At 49.3% G+C, this 26,508-nt stretch overlaps 2 protein-coding genes and 1 long non-coding RNA gene across 7 annotated transcripts; 2 read left to right on the top strand and 1 right to left on the bottom strand.

Moving 5' to 3' along the window:
- Window positions 1-7,657: 7,657 nt before the first annotated feature.
- On the top strand, window positions 7,658-16,829 carry POLB (DNA polymerase beta). 3 transcript variants are annotated; one of them, XM_080360118.1, is made up of 14 exons: window positions 7,658-8,143; window positions 8,238-8,295; window positions 8,507-8,573; window positions 9,005-9,079; window positions 9,569-9,627; window positions 10,633-10,682; window positions 11,106-11,157; window positions 12,745-12,799; window positions 12,880-12,952; window positions 13,434-13,504; window positions 14,255-14,341; window positions 14,787-14,851; window positions 15,391-15,530; window positions 16,110-16,829. In XM_080360118.1, the coding sequence occupies exons 1-14, from the start codon at window positions 7,801-7,803 to the stop codon at window positions 16,202-16,204; spliced, it is 1,290 nt and encodes a 429-aa protein (XP_080216244.1). In that variant the 5' UTR covers window positions 7,658-7,800; the 3' UTR covers window positions 16,205-16,829. The 3 variants fall into 3 exon arrangements, with proteins under 3 accessions (XP_080216244.1, XP_080216243.1, XP_080216245.1); XM_080360117.1 differs by having other exon boundaries at window positions 12,721-12,799; XM_080360119.1 differs by lacking the exon at window positions 15,391-15,530 and having other exon boundaries at window positions 12,721-12,799.
- LOC308050147 lies at window positions 11,927-24,872 on the bottom strand. 2 transcript variants are annotated; one of them, XR_013923368.1, is made up of 3 exons: window positions 24,407-24,872; window positions 16,806-16,932; window positions 11,927-12,448 (listed from the first exon to the last, which is right to left on the bottom strand). It is a non-coding gene; the product is annotated as an uncharacterized lncRNA (long non-coding RNA). The 2 variants fall into 2 exon arrangements; XR_013923369.1 differs by lacking the exon at window positions 24,407-24,872 and adding an exon at window positions 17,076-17,410.
- Window positions 16,109-26,049, top strand: VDAC3 (voltage dependent anion channel 3). 2 transcript variants are annotated; one of them, XM_080360121.1, is made up of 9 exons: window positions 16,109-16,229; window positions 19,409-19,480; window positions 20,099-20,148; window positions 22,117-22,269; window positions 23,336-23,388; window positions 23,846-24,073; window positions 24,927-25,077; window positions 25,640-25,697; window positions 25,908-26,049. In XM_080360121.1, exons 2-9 carry the CDS (start codon window positions 19,414-19,416, stop codon window positions 25,997-25,999), a joined length of 852 nt encoding a protein of 283 aa, XP_080216247.1. In that variant the 5' UTR covers window positions 16,109-16,229; window positions 19,409-19,413; the 3' UTR covers window positions 26,000-26,049. The 2 variants fall into 2 exon arrangements, with proteins under 2 accessions (XP_080216247.1, XP_080216246.1); XM_080360120.1 differs by lacking the exon at window positions 16,109-16,229 and adding an exon at window positions 17,847-17,857.
- Window positions 26,050-26,508: the final 459 nt, after the last annotated feature.

Here is a 26,508-nt window from a genome sequence, read left to right as displayed (position 1 = left end):
TATCTGTAATCCTAACCCTAACCCTAACCCTAACCCTAACCAAACCCTGACCCTGACCATAACCCTGACCCTAACCCAAACTTTAGTTTAACTATAACCCTAAACCTCAACCTAACTGTAACCTAGGCCTAATCCTAAACCTAAGCCTAACCCTAAGACAACCCAAATCCTACCCCTACCCTAACCCTAAAACTAACCCTAACCCGAACCCTAACCATAACCCTCACCCTCACCCTAACCCTGACCCTGACCCTGACCCTGACCCTAACGCTGACCATAACCCTAAAATATGTGTAACCATAAGCCTAAACCTCACCATAGCCGTAACCTAAGCCTAACCCTCAGGCTATGTCTACCACTAAAACCACTCTACTCCTAACCCTAACTGTAATCCTAACCCTAACCCTAACCCTAACCCTAACGAAACCCTGACCCTGACCATAACCCTGACCCTAACCCAAACTTAAGTTTAACTATAACCCTGAACCTCAACCAAACTGTAACCTAGGCCTAATCCTAAACCTAAGCCTAATCCTAAGACAACCCAAATCCTACCCCTACCCTAACCCTAAACCTAACCCTAACCCGAACCCTAACCCTAACCCTAACCCTCACCCTAACCCTAACCCTAACCCTGACCCTTACCCTGACCCTGACCCTGACCCTAACGCTGACCATAACCCTAAAATATGTGTAACCATAAGCCTAAAACTCACCATAGCCGTAAACTAAGCCTAACCCTCATACTATGTCTAAGGCTAAACCAGCTCTAATCCTAACTCTATCAGTAATCCTAACCCTAACCCTAACCCTAACCCTAACCAAACCCTGACCCTGACCATAACCCTGACCCTAACCCAAACTTAAGTTTAACTATAACCCTAAACCTCAACCTAACTGTAACCTAGGCCTAATCCTAAACCTAAGCCTAACCCTAAGACAACCCAAATCCTACCCCTACCCTAACCCTAAACCTAACCCTAACCCGAACCCTAACCCTGACCCGAACCCTCACCCTAACCCTGACCCTGACCCTGACCCTGACCCTGACCCTCACCCTGACCCTCACCCTGACCCTAACGCTGACCATAACCCTAAAATATGTGTAACCATAAGCCTAAACCTCACCATAGCCATAAACTAAGCCTAACCCTCACGCTATGTCTAACACTAAAACAGCTCTACTCCTAACCCTAACTGTAATCCTAACCCTAACCCTAACCCTAACCAAACCCTGACCCTGACCGTAACCCTGACCCTAACCCAAACTTAAGTTTAACCATAACCCTAAACCTAAACCTAACTGTAACCTAGGACTAATCCTAATCCTAATCCTAACCCTAAAACAATCTGAATCCTACTCCTAAAGCTGACCCTAACGCTAAACCTAACCCTAACCCGAACCCTCACCCAAACCCTAACCCTAACCCTAACCCTAACCTGACCCTGACCCTGACCCTAACGCTGACCATAACCCTAAAATATGTTTAGCCATAAGCCTAAACCTCACCATAACCGTAACCTAAGCCTAACCCTCACGCTAAGTTTAAGGCTAAACTAGCTCTAATCCTAACCCTATCTGTAATCCTAACCCTAACCCTAACCCTAACCCTAACCAAACCCTGACCCTGACCATAACCCTGACCCTAACCCAAACTTAAGTTTAACTATAACCCTAAACCTCAACCTAACTGTAACCTAGGCCTAATCCTAAACCTAAGCCTAACCCTAAGACAACCCAAATCCTACCCCTACCCTAACCCTAAACCTAACCCTAACCCGAACCCTAACTCTAACCCGAACCCGAACCCTAACCCTAACCCTAACCCTGACCCTGACCCTGACCCTGACCCTAACGCTGACCATAACCCTAAAATATGTGTAACCATAAGCCTAAAGCTCACCATAGTCGTAAACTAAGCCTAACCCTCAGGCTATGTCTAACACTAAAACAGCTCTACTCCTAACTCTAACTGTAATCCTAACCCTAAACCCTAACCCTAACCAAACCCTGACCCTGACCGTAACCCTGACCCTAACCCAAACTTAAGTTTAACCATAACCCTAAACCTCAACCTAAGCCTAACCTAGGCCTAATCCTAATGCTAATCCTAACCCTAAAACAATCTGAATCCTACCCCTAACGCTGACCCTAATGCTAAACCTAACCCTAATCCGAACCCTAACCCGAACCCTCACCCTAACCCTAACCCTAACCCTAACCCTAACCTGACCCTGACCCTGACCCTAACGCTGACCATAACCCTAAAATATGTTTAGCCATAAGCCTAAACCTCACCAGAGCCGTAACCTAAGCCTAACCCTCAGGCTATGTCTAACACTAAAACAGCTCTACTCCTAACCCTAACTGTAATCCTAACCCTAACCCTAACCCTAACCAAACCCTGACCCTGACCATAACCCTGACCCTAACCCAAACTTTAGTTTAACTATAACCCTAAACCTCAACCTAACTGTAACCTAGGCCTAATCCTAAACCTAAGTCTAATCCTAAGACAACCCAAATCCTACCTCTACCCTAACCCTAAACCTAACCCTAACCCGAACCCTAACCCTGACCCGAACCCTCACCCTAACCCTAACCCTAACCCTGACCCTGACCCTTACCCTGACCCTAACGCTGACCATAACCCTAAAATATGTTTAGCCATAAGCCTAAAGCTCACCATAGCCGTAAACTAAGCCTAACCCTCACACTATGTCTAACACTAAAACAGCTCTACTCCTAACCCTAACTGTAATCCTAACCCTAACCCTAACCCTAACCAAACCCTGACCCTGACCATAACCCTGACCCTAACCCAAACTTTAGTTTAACTATAACCCTAAACCTCAACCAAACTGTAACCTAGGCCTAATCCTAAACCTAAGCCTAACCCTAAGACAACCCAAATCCTACCCCTACCCTAACCCTAAACCTAACCCTAACCTGAACCCTAACCCTAACCCGAACCCTCACCCTAACCCTAACCCTAACCCTGACCCTGACCCTGACCCTTACCCTGACCCTAACACTGACCATAACCCTAAAATATATGTAACCATAAGCCTAAAACTCACCATAGCCGTAAACTAAGCCTAACCCTCAGGCTATGTCTAACAGTAAAACAGCTCTACTCCTAACCCTAACCCTAACCCTAACCCTAACCCTAACCAAACCCTGACCCTGACCATAACCCTGACCCTAACCCAAACTTCAGTTTAACTATAACCCTAAACCTCAACCTAACTGTAACCTAGGCCTAATCCTAAACCTAAGCCTAACCCTAAGACAACCCGAATCCTACCCCTACCTTAAGTCTACCCCTAACCCTACCTCTACCCCTGACCATAACCCTAACATATGTTTAACCATGAGCCTAATCTTCACCATAGCCGTAACCAAAGCCTAACGCTAATTCTAATGCTACACCAACCCTGTTAACCCCGCGAGGTAGACGGGGCCGCCCCCGGCGCGAGGTAGACGGGGCCGCCCCCGGCGCGAGGTAGACGGGGCCGCCCCCGGCGCGAGGTAGACGGGGCCGCCCCCGGCGCGAGGTAGACGGGGCCGCCCCCGGCGCGAGGTAGACGGGGCCGCCCCCGGCGCGAGGTAGACGGGGCCGCCCCCGGCGCGAGGTAGACGGGGCCGCCCCCGGCGCGAGGTAGACGGGGCCGCCCCCGGCGCGAGGTAGACGGGGCCGCCCCCGGCGCGAGGTAGACGGGGCCGCCCCCGGCGCGAGGTAGACGGGGCCGCCCCCGGCGCGAGGTAGACGGGGCCGCCCCCGGCGCGAGGTAGACGGGGCCGCCCCCGGCGCGAGGTAGACGGGGCCGCCCCCGGCGCGAGGTAGACGGGGCCGCCCCCGGCGCGAGGTAGACGGGGCCGCCCCCGGCGCGAGGTAGACGGGGCCGCCCCCGGCGCGAGGTAGACGGGGCCGCCCCCGGCGCGAGGTAGACGGGGCCGCCCCCGGCGCGAGGTAGACGGGGCCGCCCGTCTGTCCAAACCTGACCTTGAAGGAGCCCGACCGGACCCGGCAGGACCCGACAGAGCCCGACAGGACCCGACAGGACCCGACAGGACCCGGCAGAGCCCGACTGGACCCGACAGGAGCCGACAGAGCCCGACAGGACCCGACAGGACCCGGAAGAGACCGACAGGACCCGACGGAGCCCGACAGGACCCGACAGGACCCGACGGAGCCCGACAGGACCCGACAGGAGCCGACAGGGCCCGACAGGACCCGACAGAGCCCGACAGGAGCCGACAGGACCCGACACGAGCCGGAAGAGCCCGACAGGACCCGACAGGAGCCGACAGGACCCGACAGGAGCCGACAGAGCCCGACAGGAGCCGACAGAGCCCGACAGGACCCGACAGGAGCCGGAAGAGCCCGACAGGACCCGACCGGACCCGACAGGACCCGACGGAGCCCGACAGGACCCGACAGGACCCGGCAGAGCCCGACAGGACCCGACCGGACCCGACAGGAGCCGACAGGACCCGACAGGACCCGGAAGAGCCCGACAGAGCCCGACAGAGCCCGACAGGACCCGACAGGACCCGACGGAGCCCGACAGGACCCGACAGGAGCCGACAGGGCCCGACAGGACCCGACAGAGCCCGACAGGAGCCGACAGAACCCGACCGGACCCGACAGAGCCCGACAGGACCCGACAGGGCCCGACAGGAGCCGACCGGACCCGACAGGACCCGACAGGACCCGACAGAGCCCAACAGAGCCCGACAGGACCCGACAGGACCCGACCGGACCCGACAGAGCCCGACAGGGCCCGAAAGGACCCGACAGAGCCCGACAGGACCCGACAGGAGCCGGAAGAGCCCGACAGGACCCGACCGGACCCGACAGGACCCGACGGAGGCCGACAGGACCCGACAGGACCCGACAGGACCCGACAGAGCCCGACAGGACCCGACAGGAGCCGGAAGAGCCCGACAGGACCCGACAGGACCCGACAGAGCCCGACAGGGCCCGAAAGGACCCGGAAGAGCCCGACAGGACCCGACAGGATACGGCAGAGCCCGACAGGACCCGACAGGGCCCGACAGGACCCGACGGAGCCCGACAGGACCCGACAGGACCCAACAGGACCCGACCGGACCCGACAGAGCCCGACAGGAGCCGACAGGACCCGACAGGACCCGACCGGACCCGACAGAGCCCGACAGGACCCGACAGAGCCCGACAGGACCCGGCAGGACCCGACAGAGCCCGACAGGACCCGACACGAGCCGGAAGAGCCCGACAGGACCCGACAGGAGCCGACAGAGCCCGACAGGACCCGACAGAGCCCGACAGGAGCCGACAGGACCCGGAAGAGCCAGACAGGACCCGACAGGACCCGACCGGACCCGACAGGACCCGACGGAGCCCGACAGGACCCGACAGGACCCGGCAGAGCCCGACAGAGCCCGACAGGAGCCGACAGGACCCGACAGGACCCGACAGGACCCGGAAGAGCCAGACAGGACCCGACAGGACCCGACAGGACCCGACAGGACCCGACGGAGCCCGACAGGACCCGACAGGACCCGGCAGAGCCCGACAGAGCCCGACAGGAGCCGACAGGACCCGGAAGAGCCCGACAGGACCCGACAGAGCCCGACAGGACCCGACAGGAGCCGACAGGGCCCGACAGGACCCGACAGAGCCCGACAGGACCCGACAGGACCCGACCGGACCCGACAGAGCCCGACAGGACCCGACAGGACCCGACAGGACCCGACGGAGGCCGACAGGACCCGACAGGACCCGACAGGACCCGACAGAGCCCGACAGGACCCGACAGGAGCCGGAAGAGCCCGACAGGACCCGACAGGACCCGACAGAGCCCGACAGGGCCCGAAAGGACCCGGAAGAGCCCGACAGGACCCGACAGGATACGGCAGAGCCCGACAGGACCCGACAGGACCCGACAGGACCCGACAGGACCCGACGGAGCCCGACAGGACCCGACAGGACCCAACAGGACCCGACCGGACCCGACAGAGCCCGACAGGAGCCGACAGGACCCGACAGGACCCGACCGGACCCGACAGAGCCCGACAGGACCCGACAGAGCCCGACAGGACCCGGCAGGACCCGACAGAGCCCGACAGGACCCGACATGAGCCGGAAGAGCCCGACAGGAGCCGACAGAGCCCGACAGGACCCGACAGAGCCCGACAGGAGCCGACAGGACCCGGAAGAGCCAGACAGGACCCGACAGGACCCGACCGGACCCGACAGGACCCGACGGAGCCCGACAGGACCCGACAGGACCCGGCAGAGCCCGACAGAGCCCGACAGGAGCCGACAGGACCCGGAAGAGCCCGACAGGACCCGACAGGACCCGACAGGAGCCGACAGAGCCCGACAGGACCCGACAGGAGCCGACAGGGCCCGACAGGACCCGACAGAGCCCGACAGGACCCGACAGGACCCGACCGGACCCGACAGAGCCCGACAGGACCCGACAGGACCCGACCGAACCCGACAGAGCCCGACAGGACCCGGCAGGACCCGACAGGAGCCGGAAGAGCCCGACAGGAGCCGGAAGAGCCCGACAGGACCCGACAGGACCCGGCAGAGCCCGACAGAGCCCGACAGGACCCGACAGGAGCCGGAAGAGCCCGACAGGACCCGACAGAGCCCGACAGGAGCCGACAGGACCCGGCAGAGCCCGACAGAGCCCGACAGGACCCGGCAGGACCCGACAGAGCCCGACAGGAGCCGACAGGACCCGGAAGAGCCCGACAGGACCCGACAGAGCCCGACAGGACCCGACAGGACCCGACAGGACCCGGCAGAGCCCGACAGGACCCGGCAGAGCCCGACAGGACCCGACAGAGCCCGACAGGACCCGGCAGTGTCTGTTTATAAATGGAGGTATTAAAAAGTTCCCAGGCAGTAATGATTCCCAACAGAACAGTAAAAGATATTTAGATGTAAAATAAAGGGTCCTTTTTATTTCTCTTTAAAAAAAAATCTAACGTTTTTGACTCTGTTTGGTTCTGAGCTTTGTTGCCTCCAATCTCTTGGCTCTGTTATAATTTAAATACTAAACACTCCTGATTACTTTCCAATGCTGTTTAAAATCTAAAGCTTCCTTACTTTGTTTCCTGTGCAGTCATTCGTGCCTGCAGTTTATTTCATAAGTTGTTCAAATGTAGCTACCAATGACTCCCAAATAGTTTTCTGCCTTTATCATTTAAAAGGAATCCCAATGTGTTTTTAAACTACGATACAGATTGGGAATAATTGCTGCCTAGTTCACCAAGTAATAGCTGAAATTAAATTTAGTTATTGCTCACACCTATATAATTTCATTTATGTACACTTCAACATTTTTATCATTATATTACTATTAAGTGGATTAACTAGAACACATTATTTTGTATTATATATATATATATAAACTAGACTTTTTCTCTACAGGTAGTACTTCTAATTAGTGCTCCAGTATTTATATTCCACTATTTTATTATATAAATTGGGGTTAATTACTGTCTGCAAAGTTTTAAGTAACAGCTGCAGTAGATTATAGGCATTACTGACTCCCAAGGACTCCTCTAGTTACTGTTATTTGAGTTCTTATTCTGAGTGTTTTGCAGTAAAGAAGTAGTTAGAATAAGAGAACTCAAGGACCTGGAACGTCCAGGACAAATCCCCGAGATTGTCGGTGCCAGGTCCACGACAGCGACGACACGGAACCGACGAGGGTGGGGAGAAGGCTCACCACAGTGGATGCGAACCGGAACGTGGGAGCTCAGGAGCTCCGCAGTGTCATTGTCCGCAATCGTGCATGCGCCTTTGGGCGCTCATGCATCTCATACCGAAAAGACACCATTTGAGGCTTTTTTTTTCCTTAAAATACAGCTCCAGCGCAAAACGGGGGGGGCGGGGGGGGCGGGGGGGGGGCGGGGCTCAGGCGCTGCGCAGCCCCCGCCCCCTCTGCGGAGCCCCGAGTGGGGAACTGCGCGCGCAGGGCACGCTCAATGACGCCAGCCGTGCTCTGTTACGTCACCGCCGGAAGCGGCGCCCTGCGATCTCGGTCCCGGGGCCGCGCTGGAGCTCCGCGCCGGCCATGAGCAAGCGGAAGGCTCCGCAGGAGAGCCCCAACGAGGGCATCACCGACTTCCTCACGGGTGGGCCGTGGGTGCGGGCCGTGGGTGCGGGCCGTGGGTGCGGGCCGGCTGCGCTGGTCGCGGTTCTCCCTGCTGATCGCGGTTCTCCCCGCAGAGCTGGCCAATTACGAACGCAACGTGAACCGTGCCATTCACAAGTACAACGCGTACAGGTACCCCCCCCCGCCTCCCCCCTCCCGCCGCCCCCCTCCGCCTCCCCCCCCCGCTTCCCCCCCCCGTTTGCCCCTCCGCTTCCCCCCCCGCTTGCCCCCCCGCCGCCCCCCCCCCGCTTCCCCCCCCCGCTTCCCCCTCCGCCGCCCCCCCCCGCCGCCCCCCCCGCCGCCGCACGAGCCGCGCTCCGTGCTGACCGGCGCTGTTCCGCAGGAAAGCCGCCTCGGTTATTTCCCGGTACCCGAGCAAGATACGGAGCGGGGCCGAAGCCAAGAAGCTGGTAGGTGCCCGTGGCCGCGCTCCCGGCGCGGGAGCATCGCGAGGCCGGCTCCGCCTGCTCCGGCTCCTCTCGGCGGCGGCCGGTGGGGGTTCGTGGCTGCAACTGGGGACCCCAGCTGAGTCTGTGCCTGTAAAAGGATGCTGTCGTGGCAGGTTTCTCCTTCGCTCTGTTACCGTGTCACTAAATTTGGGGAACTCAAGCGGTAACAGTCAAAGCTTTGTTCAAAATTGCTGCTCTGCGGCAATTTTTAATATAGCCTTTGAATTACAGTGTTTATGCTGCTTGTGTTCCTTTGAATTCTTGTGCTCCCTTATGGTCCAATATTTTATCATGGTTTAAGTGTACTAAATTCTAGGGAGCTTTCCTTTTTTTATAGATATAATGGCTTTAAGTAATCTTGAAGTTAATTTGTATTCCTCCACAATACTTAGGATGGAGTAGGTGCTAAAATAGCTGAGAAGATAGATGAGTTCTTATCCACTGGAAAACTACGCAAATTGGAAAAGGTGGGTTTATTTCCCATGTGCTGCTTTTCTTTGTAACTTGCCAAGTACAAGTACCCTGCTTGCTTGTGCAATTTCTGTTGTAGTCCCTGGAGAGACTGGTGTCACCCTTAGGAATGGTAGACACGGAGTCTACAGTGAGTAGAAAGCTGCGAACAAGAAGTTCAGCCAAAGCCTCAAAACTGTCTATTTATGAAATACTGTAGGTTATACAATCAGCACGCGAATGTCTTCTGCGACAAGTGGAATTCTGACTCTGGAAAGCTGTAGAGTTTTGTGGTTTAACTGTGCTAGGCAGCATAGTGTGGGCAGTTGGGCAGTTTTCGGGCTTGGCGTGGTGTCATTGTGATGCACAGTACTGCGCTGGGTACTGTTTTGCACTTATTTATAGTGAGCCTCCACAGCGGAGTCTGACTAAGCTGTTTTATCTTAAGATTTGTTTATTGCAAATGGAGTAAAGAAGAGTTTGGTTTGTGTTGTCATGTTTTGCAGATTCGACAGGATGATACAAGTGCATCTATCAATTTCCTGACACGAGTTACTGGCATTGGGTAATGGGTTTTTTTTTTCAGTTGTTGGGAATGCAGTCATTCTTGAGTAATTCTGAGGGGCCATTGTGCTCAAAGTTTAAGGATATACTGGAACTTGAGAATGCCTTTGAGAAACTGGAAGGGATGCAGAAGGAGAAGTTTGGCTGCTGTCCTGTCTCAGGACAGAGGAAGTTGCCTCTCGTGGTCTGGAATCCAGCAACAGATGCGGGGAAGGGTAAGAAAGGAAGTAAATGGCAGGTCAAGATCAGACCATTCTATTGTAACAGTTTTATCGAGGAAGTAGATTAAAAGTCTTTAAGGGTGGTTGAGCTGCAACCACGAAATTCAAGAGTGGTTCCCCAGGAGGGGACTGTGCTTCCAGGCTGCTTGTTCTTAGAAATTTGAGAGTAACTTGAGATACTGGATAGGTATCTGGGTATAACATTTGAATGCCCATATCACAGTTGAAACGTCATTCTTTCCCTGCGGAGTTATGCAGATTAATCAGCTGACAAACCCTTTAAGGGGAAAAAGGTTCAGCCGTTCTCTTGAGTGTTGTTCTTAAGGCAAGTGGAGCTGGGATTGCTTTGCTGTACTGTGGGTTGCAAACTGGAGCCTTGTTGGTTTTTTTTTTTTTAAGTGTTAGTCCAAAGACACACTTGTGTTGCCGTTGCTTTAAGCTGGCTTAGAGACTGACTGCAGTTAAAGTAGCTCTTAGCGTGCATTCAGTATCATTATCTAAAGTAATATTGCCTATTTGGTGAGATTTTGTTTGTTTGTTTTCAGTTATACATCACTGTGTAGTTGTATCAATGCTAAAAAATGTGCAGGCCAAGTCTGGCATAGCCACCGCTGCCAACTTAACGGTCAAGCTGAAAATACAGATGCTGAAAAGAGGGTGAGCATCAGAAGCAATTTCAGTCTTGGCCTCGAAAAACTTAGGCGGTTATAGTGAATTCTAATGTCCTTTACAGCCTTGTAAGATTCTTGCTGTTCCTGATGGCAGATCGCCTTTTCTCTTTGCAGTCCTGCTGCTGCTAGGAAGTTTGTCGAGGAAGGAATTAAGACTTTAGAAGGTAAGTGTAACTTTGGGTCCTCACTTCATGTTCCAATTGTTTTTTTTCTGGCAAGCTACCTATTCCACAAAGGCTCTGTGACAGTAGATATGCCGTAGGCTTTCAGGAAGGTGTATAAGATGATAAAGTTAGTGCACAGGCTAAAGGCATCACATACATATCCAAAGTACTTACAAATTACATGGAAAATAATAAGGATTTTGGCTTTGAGGCTAATGGTCTACTGAGATCTTTATCGGGAAGTGCTCTGTGTATTTGTACTCATCAGCTGTTGAGTAATTGGTTTAAAATCTCTTCCTTTTTGTTTGAGGTTGCTTTTTGCCTTTTACATATTCTTTGAATGCATCATCTCTGCATTGGTAGAAACTTACTGTAAGATTTTTAGTCCTCAAGTAACGTGTTTTGTTTTTCTTAATTTTCTAGATCTAAGAAGAAATGAGCACAAGCTGACCCATCACCAGCGCATCGGGCTGAAGTAAGCTTTCCTGGGTGCAGGCACCCGGCTTTTCTGGTGACTCCTTCAGACACCAGAGACAGATCAACAACATAGATCCCCTCTGATGTGGGTGTGAGGGACCTGTTCCTCCTGCTTGCTGGTGGACTGAGTTTTGTCGGGAACCTGTGGTATTTTCAGAGGGCCAAGTAAGGTTCTGTTCTGAGTGCTCTACATGTTTTTCAGCAGTTACTCAGAGCTTTTGTTTCATTGGGGTTGAAATTCAGTAGGCTGAGTCTCCATCCATAAGGAAATAAATTTCAAATGACTTTTTCAGTTAGCTCATGGAGAATCGCTTCAGCGAGGTTGCAATCATGATTCTTGGGAATCTGTAGAAGTGGCCCAGGCTATTTTTTGTTATGTGCTGTGAGCAAGGTAAGACCTTTACGTGTCTGAACTTGGGAATGCCACACAGAATGAGTCCATCCCTCAGTACTTACTGGTTCGAATGCTGCTCACTGAGTGTCTGTCCAAGTGCGTTAGTTCTGGAAGAACTATAGCTGTGTTTGTAGGAAGCTGCAAGTGAACTAAATAAAGCCCTGTATCTGAATTAGATCTGCGTGGAGCCAGCTCTAGCACTTCCACAACAGTGGCAGACATGTGGAATATATGATCTGGACCAAGTGCTTGCCAGTGAATAAGAAGGGTTACACAACGATTGTCACCTTCCCACTGCTCATCTGAGCCCCATAACCAGCATGCATCCCTGCTTTTATACATGTGAGCATTCAAGGGAAAACCTTTCACTGTTGAGTAGAAGAAAAACGACCTCACCTATCCACGTTGCCAATGCACACGTTGCTTTGGGTCTGCCTCCAGCACTGCGCCCAGATGTAGTTTCAGAACCTCCAGTGGGTGCTGAAGGAACGGTTTCAGTGCCCCATGGTGGTCTGTCTGTCCTCAGCTCCGCTGCGGGTCTGGGAGGCAGTGGGGACGTCCCGTGTCCAGAGGCTCCGTCTGCAGAGCTTGGGATGGGGACGGCTGGGGGACGAGCGTGGGGGACGCGTGGCTCTGAGGCCGCGGTGCCCGCTGTCGGGTTCTGGTGTGGTGGGTGAAGATGTGCCTCCCGGTTCCACCTGGCCTCCTTCTCCACAGCCAGCAGCAGTCTGGTTTTTACAGCTGCAGGCAAATATATCGGGAGTGGTATTTGACTTGTGCACTTCCATTTAGCTCTTTCCAACATAGATCCCCGCTGATGTGGGTGTGAGGGACCTGTTCCTCCTGCTTGCTGGTGGACTGAGTTTTGTCGGGAACCTTCGGTGTTTTCAGAGGGCTATGTAAATACAATGCAACTGGTTATATGGTGCTCTCGGCTCATCGCAGCTCTTCATACACAGTGGGAAGATAATACACAATGAAACCATCTTCTAAGCATTGTCAAACTTGCAATTGTGACTTTTTACTGTTGCTTGGCAAGATGTTTTCTGAGATGTTTGGTGAGAATGGGGAACTTTTTGTGATGTGACAGTAATATGTTGTATCATTTCGTCTAATACAGATTCAATTGACTAAAATTTTAAGATTATATCCTTGCTGCTCTTTCAGACACTTACATTTTTATATATGCAGATATTTTGAAGATTTTGAGAAAAGAATCCCAAGGGAAGAAATGCTGCAAATGCAGGTGAGAATGTCTTTATGGAGGTTTGAGGCACTGATGGCCAAAAAATGACACCTCTAAACACACCTTTCCTTTCTACATAGGAAATTGTGCTGAAAGAGGTAGAGAAGCTGGACTCAAACTATATTGCTACAGTCTGTGGCAGTTTTAGACGAGGTTGGTACTCTGTGATCTTGTTATGTGTATTTTGGGCTAATAAGTAAGACTCATTACTATATATGTTGTTCTTCTAGAGAGAAAGCCTATGCTGGAACCTGGTGTGTTCCTGCTAGTATTGTCTTTACTGGTTATTTCAGTGACCAGACACCTGCATAAATCCTTGCATCTCCACCCTGCCCCCATAAAGAGCAATATATTGTAACATGTTAATGGTTTGCTTTGCTTTTACATGAACACCACTTGTGCTTTATTGCTATAGAGTACAGCAAGAAATTATTGGGTATTTTCTGAGATATGCAGGGATATAAACTTTTGGATGGAAGAACAAGGCTCTCTGACTTAAAGATCCTTTTTCGCAAGTATCTCGAATGGTGACTTTTCTACCAGCAAAGCACGTTCACAGGAAGGGGCTGGCTGGCCGCCGCTGGTGTGCTTTGTCATACGCAGAGGGACTTTTCTTTGCTTCTCACTTGTCTAGGCGCGGAGTCAAGCGGTGACATGGATGTTCTCATCACCCATCCGAGTTTCACATCTGACTCATCCAAACAGGTATGTTGCTTTGCTCCTGTGGATCAGTACTGTGCATTGCTTCCACAAGGGTGTGTTTAAATTCAGATGATATGTACTGTCAGACTTGTATTGCAGCTTCTTGCATCTTTTTGCTACTGTAATAGTAAACTCTTCTCTTGAATCACCATGTTTATTTTGAGGAGTTATAATCACTTCTCAGGTCCGTGTATTATGTTTGTTCCTCTTGCAGAACTATTCAGTGTACTTACTCTTATCCTGCTGTCCTTCTTCATACACATTCCTCCCACGCCCTCGAATTTATGAGCTTTTACAATGTAGAACTCTAAGAGCTAGCTGGATAGAGCAGGGGTTGAAGGCAGAGTAAGTATCTGTATGTAGCCATAATCTTTTAGACAAGAAGCAACTGTCCTGCTGCCCTTGTAATCTTTTGGAACTAACTCTGCAGAAGTCTTAAAGACAGTTTGTATTTCTTGTGTTGCTTCTCTCATTGAAGACTTAAACCAAGAAACTAGTTTTGTCACTTGCAAGGAAAGCAATCCGATATGGAGATTTCAGTGGTGGGGTTTTTTTTTTAATGTTGCACAACTATAATTTTTTTAGCTTTTTCTTCGGTATTATTGTTATCTTTTTTCCCCTCTGGGTCTGATTTACTGTACGGTAATACATATAGTCATGTCTTGTACTTATGTGGGCTATTGTCTGGTAAATTGGTGAGATATCCTTGTAATTTGTGAAATAATTTCTTTTTCTGTGTTGTCCCTGTCCCAGTCAAGACTTCTGCACCAAGTTGTAGAACAACTGGAAAAAGTCCACTTTGTCACAGATATGCTGTCTAAAGGTGACACCAAATTCATGGTAAGGCTTTTTTGGTGGCAATGCTGACAGAAGCCAAGATATATACAAGAAAAAACGTCACTATTTTTAAAAATTTCTATTAGGTAGAGCTCTGTCTGCATTTTCCTTAACCTGATGATGGTTGTGCCTCCTGAAGAGCCTGATAATATTTAGGACAGAGGAATGGGAAATGCGAAGCCTTGTGATCCTGCTGCAATAAGAACTTCAGAGGCAGTTATATACTACATTAAACTACGGTCCTCTTAGCAGTGTAAAATAGTGATTCACAGTACTATGACATCCAGCTGTTCTTGTGAAATACTGAACTGGTTCAGCGGGAATTTAACTTTGCTCTCCAGCATGACTGAGGATAGTTTAGAGGTTGTTTAGGGGTGAGGAGGTCAAGACTGATCTCAAATCTGTTTAATTGAATTTTTAATTTCTTGCTTTCCTTACTTTCTCACAGGGTGTCTGTCAGCTGCCAGATAAAGAAGATGGAACAGCCTATCCACACAGGAGAATTGATATCCGGTACACACACCAAATAAACCCCAAATGCCCCCTGCTTCAGCTGTCTGCTGCCCAGTAGGCATTTGCATCAGGTTCTCCTTTCAAATCTCTAGTTCCACGTTCAGGACGTTGCGTTGACCAGGTTTCCAAATCTTTTGCAGTATGGAAGCCACTGTACAACTGCCAGTATCTGCAACCAGTTACTAGCAAGGAGATTGTATTTTACATTATGACTTTGTATCCAGTTTCAGAAATGTGACCTACTTTATCATACTACTTGGACATTAATTCTTGGAAGGAGTGCAAGCACCATAGCCATGTAGTGGCTGAACACCAGTAACTGCTGGGTCAGGGTGAACGTGCCGAACATTTCTTTGATACGCAATTCATTTCATTCTTGCCTCTGGCTTGCGAGAAAATAAAATTTACAGAGTGACAGAATGTGTGCACATAAATACAGAGTAAACCTAGAATGGCGTCTGGCTGAATTCCAAATGACTTGTAACTTTTTTGTTATATATTTGTTCTAAATCCGTAATTTTCTTCCACTTCTATTCTAGGCTTGTCCCCAAAGATCAGTATTACTGTGGTGTACTGTATTTCACAGGAAGTGATATATTCAATAAGAACATGAGAGCTCATGCACTGGAAATGGGCTTCACAATCAATGAGTACACAATCCGTCCCTTGGGTGTCACCGGTCAGTCTGGGCCTTTGCACAGAGTATTCTTTGTAGTTACATATTTGCATGATCTTCTCCTTAAATTGGTTTCTCAATGTACTGGCAATACCTCTGATAAATACCGTAGTTCGCGAAACTTTTCGCAGTGTCCGTTTTGGTGTCGGGCACCGTTACAGCAGGAGAGGCAGCCTGCGTGCGGGCAGGGCTGCGGCACAAAGTGTCCTCATCTGCTTCAAATCTTACTGACCTAAAGATCGCTTTTTCAGTGTCATGCACAGCACATACGTGGTTTCCCACTCTTCTAACAAAATACATCCTTCAGTTATTTTGTTTTGGAGGGGTGCTGACTATATATATATGTATATGAATATAAATATATTTAACTGCATAACCACATGGCCCCAAAGTTAATTCATTACCTTATTAATGAGAATTAGTACCTAAACACTGTATGAAGCGGCTTGTGGAGGCATTTTGTTTTTGTTTTTTAAGTCTGTTTTACTTACAGCAGTTCTATCTTGATTTTGCAATGCATTTGGCATTTCAGCATTGTAGAGACGTTCCACCTTTCAAACAGCATCTGTAATTTGCTTGCAGGAGTCGCTGGGGAGGCCCTACCAGTCGAATCCGAGGAAGACATCTTTGATTATATCCAGTGGAAATACCGAGAGCCAAAGGACCGGAGTGAATAACAATGTGTAGTGAAGATTAAATCCTGTAAGATCGCATTTTGATCTCTCTCCCTCCCTCCCACCTTCTTAAAGCTGATGAAAACACTGTGTTGAACTGATATATTAATTATTAGGTCCTCTGGCTGTCTCTATGGGGGTTTCTGTATTGTGGGACTACTTAGACTGACTTGAATCATAAAACAAAGATGGATGCAATACTGTTTCTTATTTTTAGCCGACTGAAGCCTGCAGACCAACTACATTTTTACTTGTTCTTATATAATTAGTGTTGATCAGTCTTAGTAATGGAGACTATAGACTGATATTCTTGCTTATCCCTTTATTTTAATCTGTTTCTCCTGTTGGGAATTTAATTATTTTCTCAGATTGTCCCCTAGCCCTAATGCATGCAGTGGTTTGTAAGGTGACTAGAAGGTAATCTGGAGCTATGTGAAGTCTTCTGATGCCTCATAGTAAAAATATATATAGCTAATGTAGTCGGTGTTTTCTTCAGTAATCAGCGGGAATAAACAAAGTGAGAATTCCATCATGTATGTATAATCCTGCTTATTTTTTTTAGCTGTAATTTTAAGAGCATCAAGAACCAGTAACACAAGCTCACCATGTTTCCAAACACGCAGCATTACACTGATGCATTCTCCATCATCAACAGGTAGCCCAGAAACTTCTTTACTTTGTCTTGGGACGTGAAGCAGAATTTGCTGGCCTTGCAGTTTCTCTCCATAACACTGAATTCCGGTGGAAGAAAAAGGGCTCGTTCAGTGTGTTTGTTTCTTGAACTATATAAATATACAACCTGTCTGTCCTTTTTCTTCCCACCTCTCGCCCCACCCCGGTTAACTGGTCATTATTCTGAGCTGCTCTGGGTTACCTGCAGTTGTTTCCCTCCTCCTGCAGCCCCGGACCGCAAGGCGGCCGGTACTCGGGCGGCACCAGCTGCAAGCCGCGCGCTCCCCGCAGGGAGCCAGCGCCGGGGCGGCTGCGGCGCCGCTGTTCGCGCACCGGCGGCGGCGCCGCTGTTCGCGCACCGGCGGCGGCGCCGCTGTTCGCGCACCGGCTGCGGCGCCGCTGTTCGCGCACCCGCGGCGGCGCCGCTGTTCGCGCACCGGCTGCGGCGCCGCTGTTCGCGCACCGGCTGCGGCGCCGCTGTTCGCGCATCCGCGACGGCGCTGCTGTTCGCGCTGCTGCGCGGGCGCTGTGGCGCGGGGCGCGGGCGCTGCCGGCGTTCGCTCCCTTGCCCGGGGCTGCGGGCGGGGCGGCAGCACGCGCTGGGGTCTCGCGCACCGGCTGGGCCCGGCCGCGCGCGCGGCCCGGGCCATCGCTGGCGGGAGCGGTGTCCTCCGCGCGCGCTCCCGGAGCGGGCGCTCCAACCTTCCGCCGAGCGCGGAGCCGCCGTTCCTGGCAGCAGCGGGGATGCCCGCAGCGGGTCCGGCGTCCCGGGCCGCTCCCGCGGGGCCCGCGCGGGGCGACGGTCGCGACCGACGGCCGTTTGTGTGGTGGCCCCGCCGCGCTCAGGGCGGGGCCGCGCGGCGCCCGCCAGCCCCGGCAGGAGGGCTCAGAGCAACGGCAGCCGTGCGGTGCGCCTGCGTGCGGGGCCGCGCACGCGGGGTGGGGGGCGGCGAGAGCTCTAGTCGCAGGCAGCGCGGCCGGCAGGTAGCGGCGCGGTCCCGGGCCGGGCGGGCGCGGAGCCGGCCCGCACCGGGGCCCGCGGTGCTGTCCGGGCGGAGCCCGGCGGCGTGCTCCGGGCCTCGTCGGGGCCGACGCGGGCGGCCCTCGAGTCACCTTGCCGCGGTGGGGCTGGGCCGGAGCCCCGAGAGGACGCCGGGGGCTCGCTTCGGCCGGCGCTTCCGCCGCCTTGGCCCCGGCCGGGCGCCCGCGGGCTGCCGAGGCCGTGGCCCCGGGGTGCGGGCCGGCTCTCGCTCTGCGGGCGGGCGGGCGGGGTCTTGCCGGCGCTCGGCTGGGAAGCACGAACTGCTGGGGTCGCTGGGGGCAGGCGGCCCGGCGGCCGCGCCCCGTTATCCGTTGCGCAACGCGGGTCGGTAACCGACAGGGCCGCGCGGCGCCTGAGCGCGCGTGTGCCCGCGGAGCCGCCGCGCGGGCCGGGCGGCAGCGGAGCCGCAGGCGGCGCCGGGGCCGCTCCCGTTTCCTCTCGTGTGCGCGGTTTGGGTTTCGGGTGTTCGCAGAGCGCTGCGCGCACTCCTGCGTTAGCTGCTGCGTTGGAACTGGCCGTTCAGTGTTGTCTTTCTGCAGCTTGTATACAGGCGTTGCCTGGCTGTGCACCAGATCTGAAGATGGCAATGTGAAGCATCAGTTGTCCCCAGCCTTTTATTTCTTGATACATTTTCTCCTGTGGTTCTTGTACTAATTTTACTGTTGTGGGAGGGAAAATCAAGGCACAAGATTGAGGAGGCTTTGCTTAGTTCTAGATCTCTGGCTTAATGTTTCTTTTCCGGCTTTACATTGTGTTTTGTCAGCTGTTGTCATTGCGTCTGGTTGATGGAGACCAGATATGCTCTGCTCCATAGCTGTGTTGTTAAAACTATTATAATGTTTTAAACTATGCTTTTATAAAAGTGCACGTTCTGTTTCTCTTTTGCCAGTTTAATTATTTACTGATTGTAATTTTCCCCTCCATGTTTGACAGGTCAAAAGGCCTTTTTACATAGTAATTTTGAGAAGTACCTGTTTTACATACTAATCTTCAGATAAGGAACCTGCAGTCATGTCCAGCTATTTTAGATCCTCTAAACCCACAGGTATAAATTTATAGAATCATAGAATATCTCAAGGTGGAAGGGACCCATAAGGATCATAGAGTGCATGTTTTGATAGTTACATAGTGCAGATTAATTATTAAGTCACTGAACACAGAGCATTTGTCTACTATGGGATGTAAATTGCCCAAGTGCTTCATTTTAGGAAGGAGCTGGCAATCTGAAAACAGGACTCAATTGCTTAATACAGATGCTGTTGCATTTGTGACAGAGGGACCAAGTACACTGGTAAGCAACTAAAATGGTGGAAGAGAAGTGTCCATAAGCTCTTAATAGTATTTCTGACAAAGCAATGGTGACGCAGGGATTGCTTCCGTGAACGTTCTTCAAAGGTCTTGTAGTTCCATGTCGGTGAAGTACACATTGGGTCCTGGTCAGAGACATTTATGCTGTTGAACCCAAGATTCTTACAGCTTCCAATATGTTTCAGATCCAATGGCTGTCCCACCGTCATACAGTGACTTGGGAAAGTCTGCCCGGGATATGTTCAACAAGGGATATGGTAAGTAACGTGGCTGTGGTTTGAGAACCTTTCGTACTTTTTTCTTAGGTGTCTTGGAGAGCGTTGACGTTTTTCATCTGTTTTTGCAAGTGTGTAGTAAAGACTGCATTTGCATCCCAAATTCACGTGCTACATAAAATTAAAAAGCACTCTGGCCTGGTCTCTGCTAAGATTCAGCTCAAGTTCCCTGCTTTAGTGTCAGTTGTTTCAGGCTTTTCTACACTGTGCAAGGGCCGGGTACTCCCCCTAGCTTTGTAGCAGATGAAAAATAAAAGGAAGAAAGCACTAGTATCTCTGTATATGGCGCTGGTTAAAGTAAGCTGAAACATGTTTTTCTTGGAGAAGGGGAAAAGAAAAATTCCTGCCCTGCAATGAGAAATACAAAGGTAGATTGAATAAATCAGAAGAAACGGTAACTGTATTGATCAGTCCCAGACTGCCACCCACTTTGAATTGTGAAAACTCCTCCGATCATTCCTCAGTAAGATCAACTGTTGAAATATGAAAATAGACTGTTTCATGTCAGTCTACTCTATTTGCTGTACTTTGGGTATGCTGGAAATAAGCCTCGCTTCTGTATTGTGGTGAAGCAGACACTGTGTGCTCTTCTATTTTCAGGATTTGGAATTGTCAAATTAGAGTTGAAGACCAAGTCTTCCAGTGGAGTGGTAAGTGTTGGGCACGTTCAACGTCAGCAGCATTGCAATGGAACGACAAGTTCCTGAATTGGTCGGTGGTAATAATTTGCTAGCAGGTGTTGCTTCTTCCTTTCAGTTCTCATGGTAAAACCTGTAGCTGACAGAGGTATTTCTGTAACGATGTGTGGAACTGGCGTAGCAGTACTTCTGTTCTTGCGGCATGCAAGAATTTTCACATATTTTGTTGTGTACATGTGGCTTTCCTCCCCATGTCCATTGCCACATCCCAAACGTAAGTTTCTTCACCCTAAAGAGCTCTCACTTCTGCTTATGAATGCATCTGAGTTTCTCTGCTGTTTTTGGTGTTTATAGGATTTTGAGTCCTGACTGACCTTTTATCCAAAACGCCAAGGGGCAGTAAGAGCCACAGTTGAACTTCATGTTCACTCATTTCCACCCTGCTTCCAATGCAAGATTTGACTAAAATGAAATAGTTTCAGTATCCCTTATGTAGAGCATTTTATAGACATTAATTAGGCTTTAGCACTTCAGGTAACTGTAAAATACTATGATCCCCACTTTAATGATTGAGAAGTGCAGCTTCCTCATGAGTTCGCAGGAGTGCAGGCAAAACCAGGAAAGGATTTGGTCTTTAACCACAAGCATATATTGTTTACTAGATAAGCTTATTCTGGCACCGAGTCTCAGTTCTGTGTGTGATGCCACTTGATGCTGTTCTGGTTGATAAGTTGTGCTGCTTTTCAGCCTCCTTCATAACCATATCTGCCTTAGTTCCCTCCTTCTCTTGCATTCTTCCCATGCCAATGGTGTAATTCCTTTTGTATTAACCGAGCTCTGTCTCTGTTGAGCTTTCAATGGGTTGCTTGTGTTGTGCACCAGGAACTGCACGGTTTCTGTGCTGTGACTGCTGCCAGTTGCTGACATCTCATGATATGCATAGTTTTCCTGGCTGGAAGTTTTGATTCTCAAATAATATGCTAATGGTTAATTATGCTGTTTTCTGAATGTAACTGAACATGAAGAATCATATAAAGTTCTAAAATGGGCTTTTTCTTTTCCATGCAACTTTCATGTTGGATGCTTATCCAGCTGGTAAGAATAGTGACTTTTGGCATGTTGACTGTTTATTGCGTTGTCCAGTGAGGTTTTCTGTGGTGCATACTGTCGTTCATAAAATGTTGCATTGTTTTTAGTCGTGTTATCATCCACATAATGAAGTATGACTATGCCCATAGCGCTTGATCTGCTGTGTGATCTCTGTAAAGCCATTTGCAATCTTTGTCAAACAATCCACTATAAGAACACTGTAAAACAGCAGGGGGGAGAACAAGTTAGATACGGTATTGATACAGTTGTCTGTTGCTGCAGGCTTTGTGCGTGTTAGGGTTTCTAATGACTATTCTGCAATAAAATGGGGTTTTGGGGCTGGAGATGAGGTTAGGAAGTAAGCGTGAGATCCAGTTCGTACTTGGGTACTAACAGTACCTCTGATTGTTCTGATACAGAAGTATTAGGGTGTTTGAAGGTGTTGAAGGTACAGAGCAAGGTATGGAATGTTGAAATTTGCCAGTTTGGAGCAGAAAATGGTGGCAGGAAAAGGTATTTTTGGTGGGGGTGGGGTTGATGGATAAGTTAGGAAAAAAGTGTGGTAAAAATGAAAGGTGGGGGACCAAGTAATCAAATCACAAGGCAGATGAAAATTAAAGAGTAACAGTGCTTTCTCCAACCTAAGGAAGTTCCAAGGCTCCATCAGCACCCCCCCATAAAAGAAATATTCGGCATAGAGACAGCAAAAGGAGTAGCATTTTGTGATGGAAAAATAATTATTTTTGATGGGGATAGGGAAGAGGAGGAGGATTTTGAGGATTCTGTCAAAAGGCCTAAAGGTAGCAAGTGTTAGTGCTGGCACTTGACTAGTGGAAAAACTGAATGTAATTACATATAAGAGTGCTGAAACTCGTGTCATGCTCTTGGCAGGAATTCACTGCATCTGGTTCTTCCAACACAGACACAGGCAAGGCTTCAGGCAGCCTAGAGACCAAATATAAGGTCAAAGCCTATGGACTTACATTCACCCAGAAGTGGAACACAGACAACATACTGGGAACAGAAATTTCCATGGAGGATCAGGTAAGAGGAAGTAGATACTCAAAACCTTTTTGCAGCTGGTATGAGAAAGCAGAGTTGAGCAGAAAACATTGACAAATATATTTGCAGAATGCATAGATTGAGAGAGAGCATCCTGAATCGTGGGGGTGCGGGTACAAGCCGTCCCATAGCCGTGTGCTGCCACGTAAACAATCCGAAGGTACAGAGTTATTGCAGTCAGAGTGATGAATGAGTGTCACTGTTATTTACTCCAAATAGGAGGTTTTGTTTAAAGATGCACTCTATAGCTATGTACAACTGTCACTGCTGCAGTCATGCAGAGAAAAATGAGAGGTCTCGTAGTTCTAAATGCTCTAATACATAAGGATTTAAGTTTGGCTGCGTTAAGACTGAATATATTTCGTGAAGTTGGAGAGAAAGGTTAGTGTTTGCAGCTTGGCACTGCTTACACAAAGGGTTGCTAGCATACAGCACTCTCACAACACACAGTTCTTTTTGCAAGTAATAGCTTTATGCTTTTCACTGGATGCCTGAAGCGTAAGGAAGGGTGCCAAAAGCAGTAAAAGTTCTGTGGTGCCATCCACCACATATGGCCATCAGCTTTGTAGTTACGGTTTTGCACTTTTACCTGTACTTTAAAATGGAAAATGCTGTCCGGCTCCAGACGAGGGTGGGGAGGCCGAGGCAGGTACACGGCTTGGCCCGTGAAGTCACGCTGGGTCTTAGAATTCGTGGATTCTGAGAGAGATTCTTGAGCTACCGTATGAATTGTTTGAACTACAGGGGATAAGCAAACGTGAACTAAACAGTTTTATTTCTTTCACATAGTTTCTCAATTTTCTTGCCAATACTAGGTTTGCAATCCTCCTTTAATAACGTGCACTGTTATAAGGCCTCATTCTGGGGAGAAAAAGTCCAAATTTTAATCCTTCATCAAAGAGCATCTTCAGACTTCATTGTAAAATGTGGGAGACATCATGGTCGTGTTGCACCTTCCCTTTAGACAGGAGGTAGAGCTGTAGTACTGGAATGTAACAAATTGCGTATCAGCAGATTTCTGAGCAGACCTCTCTGTTTTTCTTTGCAGTTGGCTCAAGGATTTAAGGTGGCTCTTGACACTACATTTGTACCAAACACAGGGTAAATCTTTTCTGTTACCTTTACCTAAGGAGTGCCAGCATTTCCCATAACTTTTCATTGCAAGGGCTTATGCTTGTTGTTGTGTAAATGCTCAGAATTTAGTATGGAATATTCTGCAGGAACTGTAGAGTATTTTGAAGGCAGTGGATAACACCTGTCTCAGAAGGACAAGGACTGCTGAAAATTATTTTTCAGCTTTTTGGCCATTGGCAAATTTGTTTCTTCAGGATTTTAAGGAGTTTGAGATGGTGGAAGAAAATGTGGCACCATGTAAATATGTATATAACACCAGTGTTACTGTCATCCCCTGCCCTCTTCAGCAGCTGTTGACTTTTGAGTAGGTATTACAGTCATTTAATTGACTGGTCTTAAAGGAGGACATGCACATGTGAATAAAACTACATATAATACATACTTGTAAATTGGAAGGGATAGAGTGGCCTGTTTCTCTCTGCAGGAAGAAGAGTGGAAAGTTAAAGACCTCCTACAAAAGAGAATATGTAAATCTAGGCTGCGATGTAGACATTGATCTCTCCGGACCAACCGTCTATGGCTGGGCAGTGCTGGGCTATGAAGGCTGGCTTGCTGGCTACCAGATGGCTTTTGATACAGCCAAGTATAAGCTTTCGCAAAATAACTTTGCCTTAGGATATAAGGCAGGAGACTTTCAGCTGCACACTAACGTGTAAGTATTATCTGAGACTAGAGAAACTTTAACAGAGGAGCCAAACGAGATTAATAGTGAGCATTAACCCAGTTAGGTTGAAACGGTGGGTGGATGGAAGGAGATGCTGATTTCTTTAAAAAATAATTTATATTAGACGTTTTCATCTTCAGTACAAGTAAAGTCGGGGCAACTTTCCAACTCTTTGCTGTCTTTTGAGACCTTGTTTCAGGGTGATTGTGGGTTTTGTGTACGAAAGACAGTGGCGTAAAGGCACTGTATACTGTTATTTTGGAATTTAAATCTGTAAGCTTCTATTTCGCTGCTAAAGAGCCCTCAATTAAGCTACTGTACCTTCCCCTCCTCCCACCAGACAGGGCTGCTGGCTCAGAAATGCCCGGAGCAGGGCAGGGGCGCGTTGCATCGCGCCTGAGCGTTTCCAGCTGTCCTCGCAGAGTGGCTCTAGCATTCAGATGCTCCAAGAGTCTTTCAAGATGGTTCATTTAAACAACTGCAATGCAATGACATTGTTTTCAGTCTCATCATTCCCATTACTGACTCACAGCTCCTTCTGGATTTGTCACTTGATGTGTTATCGCAGGCTTGCTTTCTTAAGCAGGCAAGGGCAAGCCATGGGTCTCAACTGCTGGAAAGTCATTTCCTTCTGCAAGCAAAGCTTATGTTTGGGTAAAAACTCTGAGCAGGAGTCTGCCAGCTCTGGCTGGGAAGTAGGTGAGCATGGGTCCAGGGGAGTATTGGAGCTCGTTTCTTTTTAAGAGATAATGACCAGATCATTGTGGGAAGGGGTTAATCTAAAGAGTCACAATTCACTGAACAAGGCAAGGCTTGACATACTTGCATCTATTACAAACAGGAATGATGGCACCGAGTTCGGTGGGTCTATTTATCAGAAGGTTAATAATAAGGTTGAGACATCCATCAATCTTGCATGGACTGCTGGCAGTAACAACACACGTTTTGGTATTGCTGCAAAGTACCAAATGAATGAGAAGACTTCCATTGTGGTAAGAATTTTGTTACAGGAATGAATATTTCGAGCTCCTGTAAATACTGAAAATTTGTGTTATGAAGTAGTTCAAAACAAGAATTAGTTCAGGACCATTCAGCCAAAATTAAAGATGTGAAATACCATTGTGAACAGCTGAAAACTTAGTAATGCAAAAAATGGGTTTGCATGTTAGTATATTTATTGTTCATTAAAAAAAAACTACTAAGCAATTGGTGAAGAGGGGTCTGTGAACAGGAGAGGCTTCATGGGCTACTAAGGGACTGCAGTAACTAGCCCTTTAAGGGACATAGAGACAATGCTGGGGCAGGAAAGGACAGGGTGGCATTTTACATAGGCTTAACAGGTTACAATTTGGGGGAGAGATTGGAACTGTTACTGAAGCCTGTTACAGCTTAAGCTGGGAATTCTTAAGAAAAGCCTGGAATATGCCTCCACTAGAGGTTGGTCTACAATTGGCTGAAACAGTTAATGCGTAAGCCCCCTTCTCAGGGCACTGGGGTAATTCTGTCTGAGTCTTTATACTGTGTATAAATATTGTGATTTCTTTTTTCCTGTAGACTAAAGTGAATAATGCCAGCCTGATTGGAATTGGTTATGCTCACACCCTCCGACCCGGTACGTAAGTCCAACTGGTAGCAGCAAATACCACTACACTAAAGGTTATTTTACTGCTATCTCTGGAACAGAACAGCTAGCTAGAAATCTTGTGTAGGCTCATAGAAGTAAAGGATGTGCACATAGGACACATTAGTGAGACTCAGTAGTTGAGGGAAGGCAGCGTACAGGATGTCAGTCTTTGAAGGGTCCTGTTACTTGCTTTCCTAGGTGTGAAGCTGACCCTCTCAGGCTTGCTTGATGGCAAGAATTTCAGTGCTGGAGGTCACAAAGTTGGGCTGGCATTTGAGCTGGAAGCTTAATGCAGCTCTAAGTACAACAGGTGGTGCTCTGGAAGATGAAGGAAAAGTGTACCCAGTGTGGTTTTGGCCTTAATATTACTCTGAAATTTCAAGAAGTGTGAACTTTCTGCTCTTCCAAAGAAGCATTTTAACCCAACACTGAAGTCTAGAGAGTGCCAGCACATCAAAGGAAGATACTTGAAGGTATGCATGGAAGTTGTGGTACCTGTGCCACATTTCACTTCAGTTTCCCGTATTTTAAATCTGTTCCTAAAAACAGAAGAAAATCCCACCTCTCCCCATTACTGTATTGCATTCTGCATGTCCTGTACTTTGCAGCCTTTTATAAAAGGTGGTCTCTGTGCTGTAGTGGAATTTCAGTTTACAACAGAATTAAATAAATTGGTCACAGTTGGAACATAGTGTTGGTGTGTCCTTTCTCTCGGTCAGGTTCAGAAAAGCTCTGCTCCATCCAGCTGTGCTTTGCCTTTCTTTTGGGTGCAGCTTCAGGCATCATTAATAATCTGCGG

This window comes from Nesoenas mayeri (genome assembly GCF_963082525.1).
Source record: "Nesoenas mayeri genome assembly, chromosome: 27".
NCBI classification, from domain to species: Eukaryota; Metazoa; Chordata; class Aves; order Columbiformes; family Columbidae; genus Nesoenas; species Nesoenas mayeri.
This window is presented reverse-complemented; position numbering and strand designations above follow the sequence as displayed.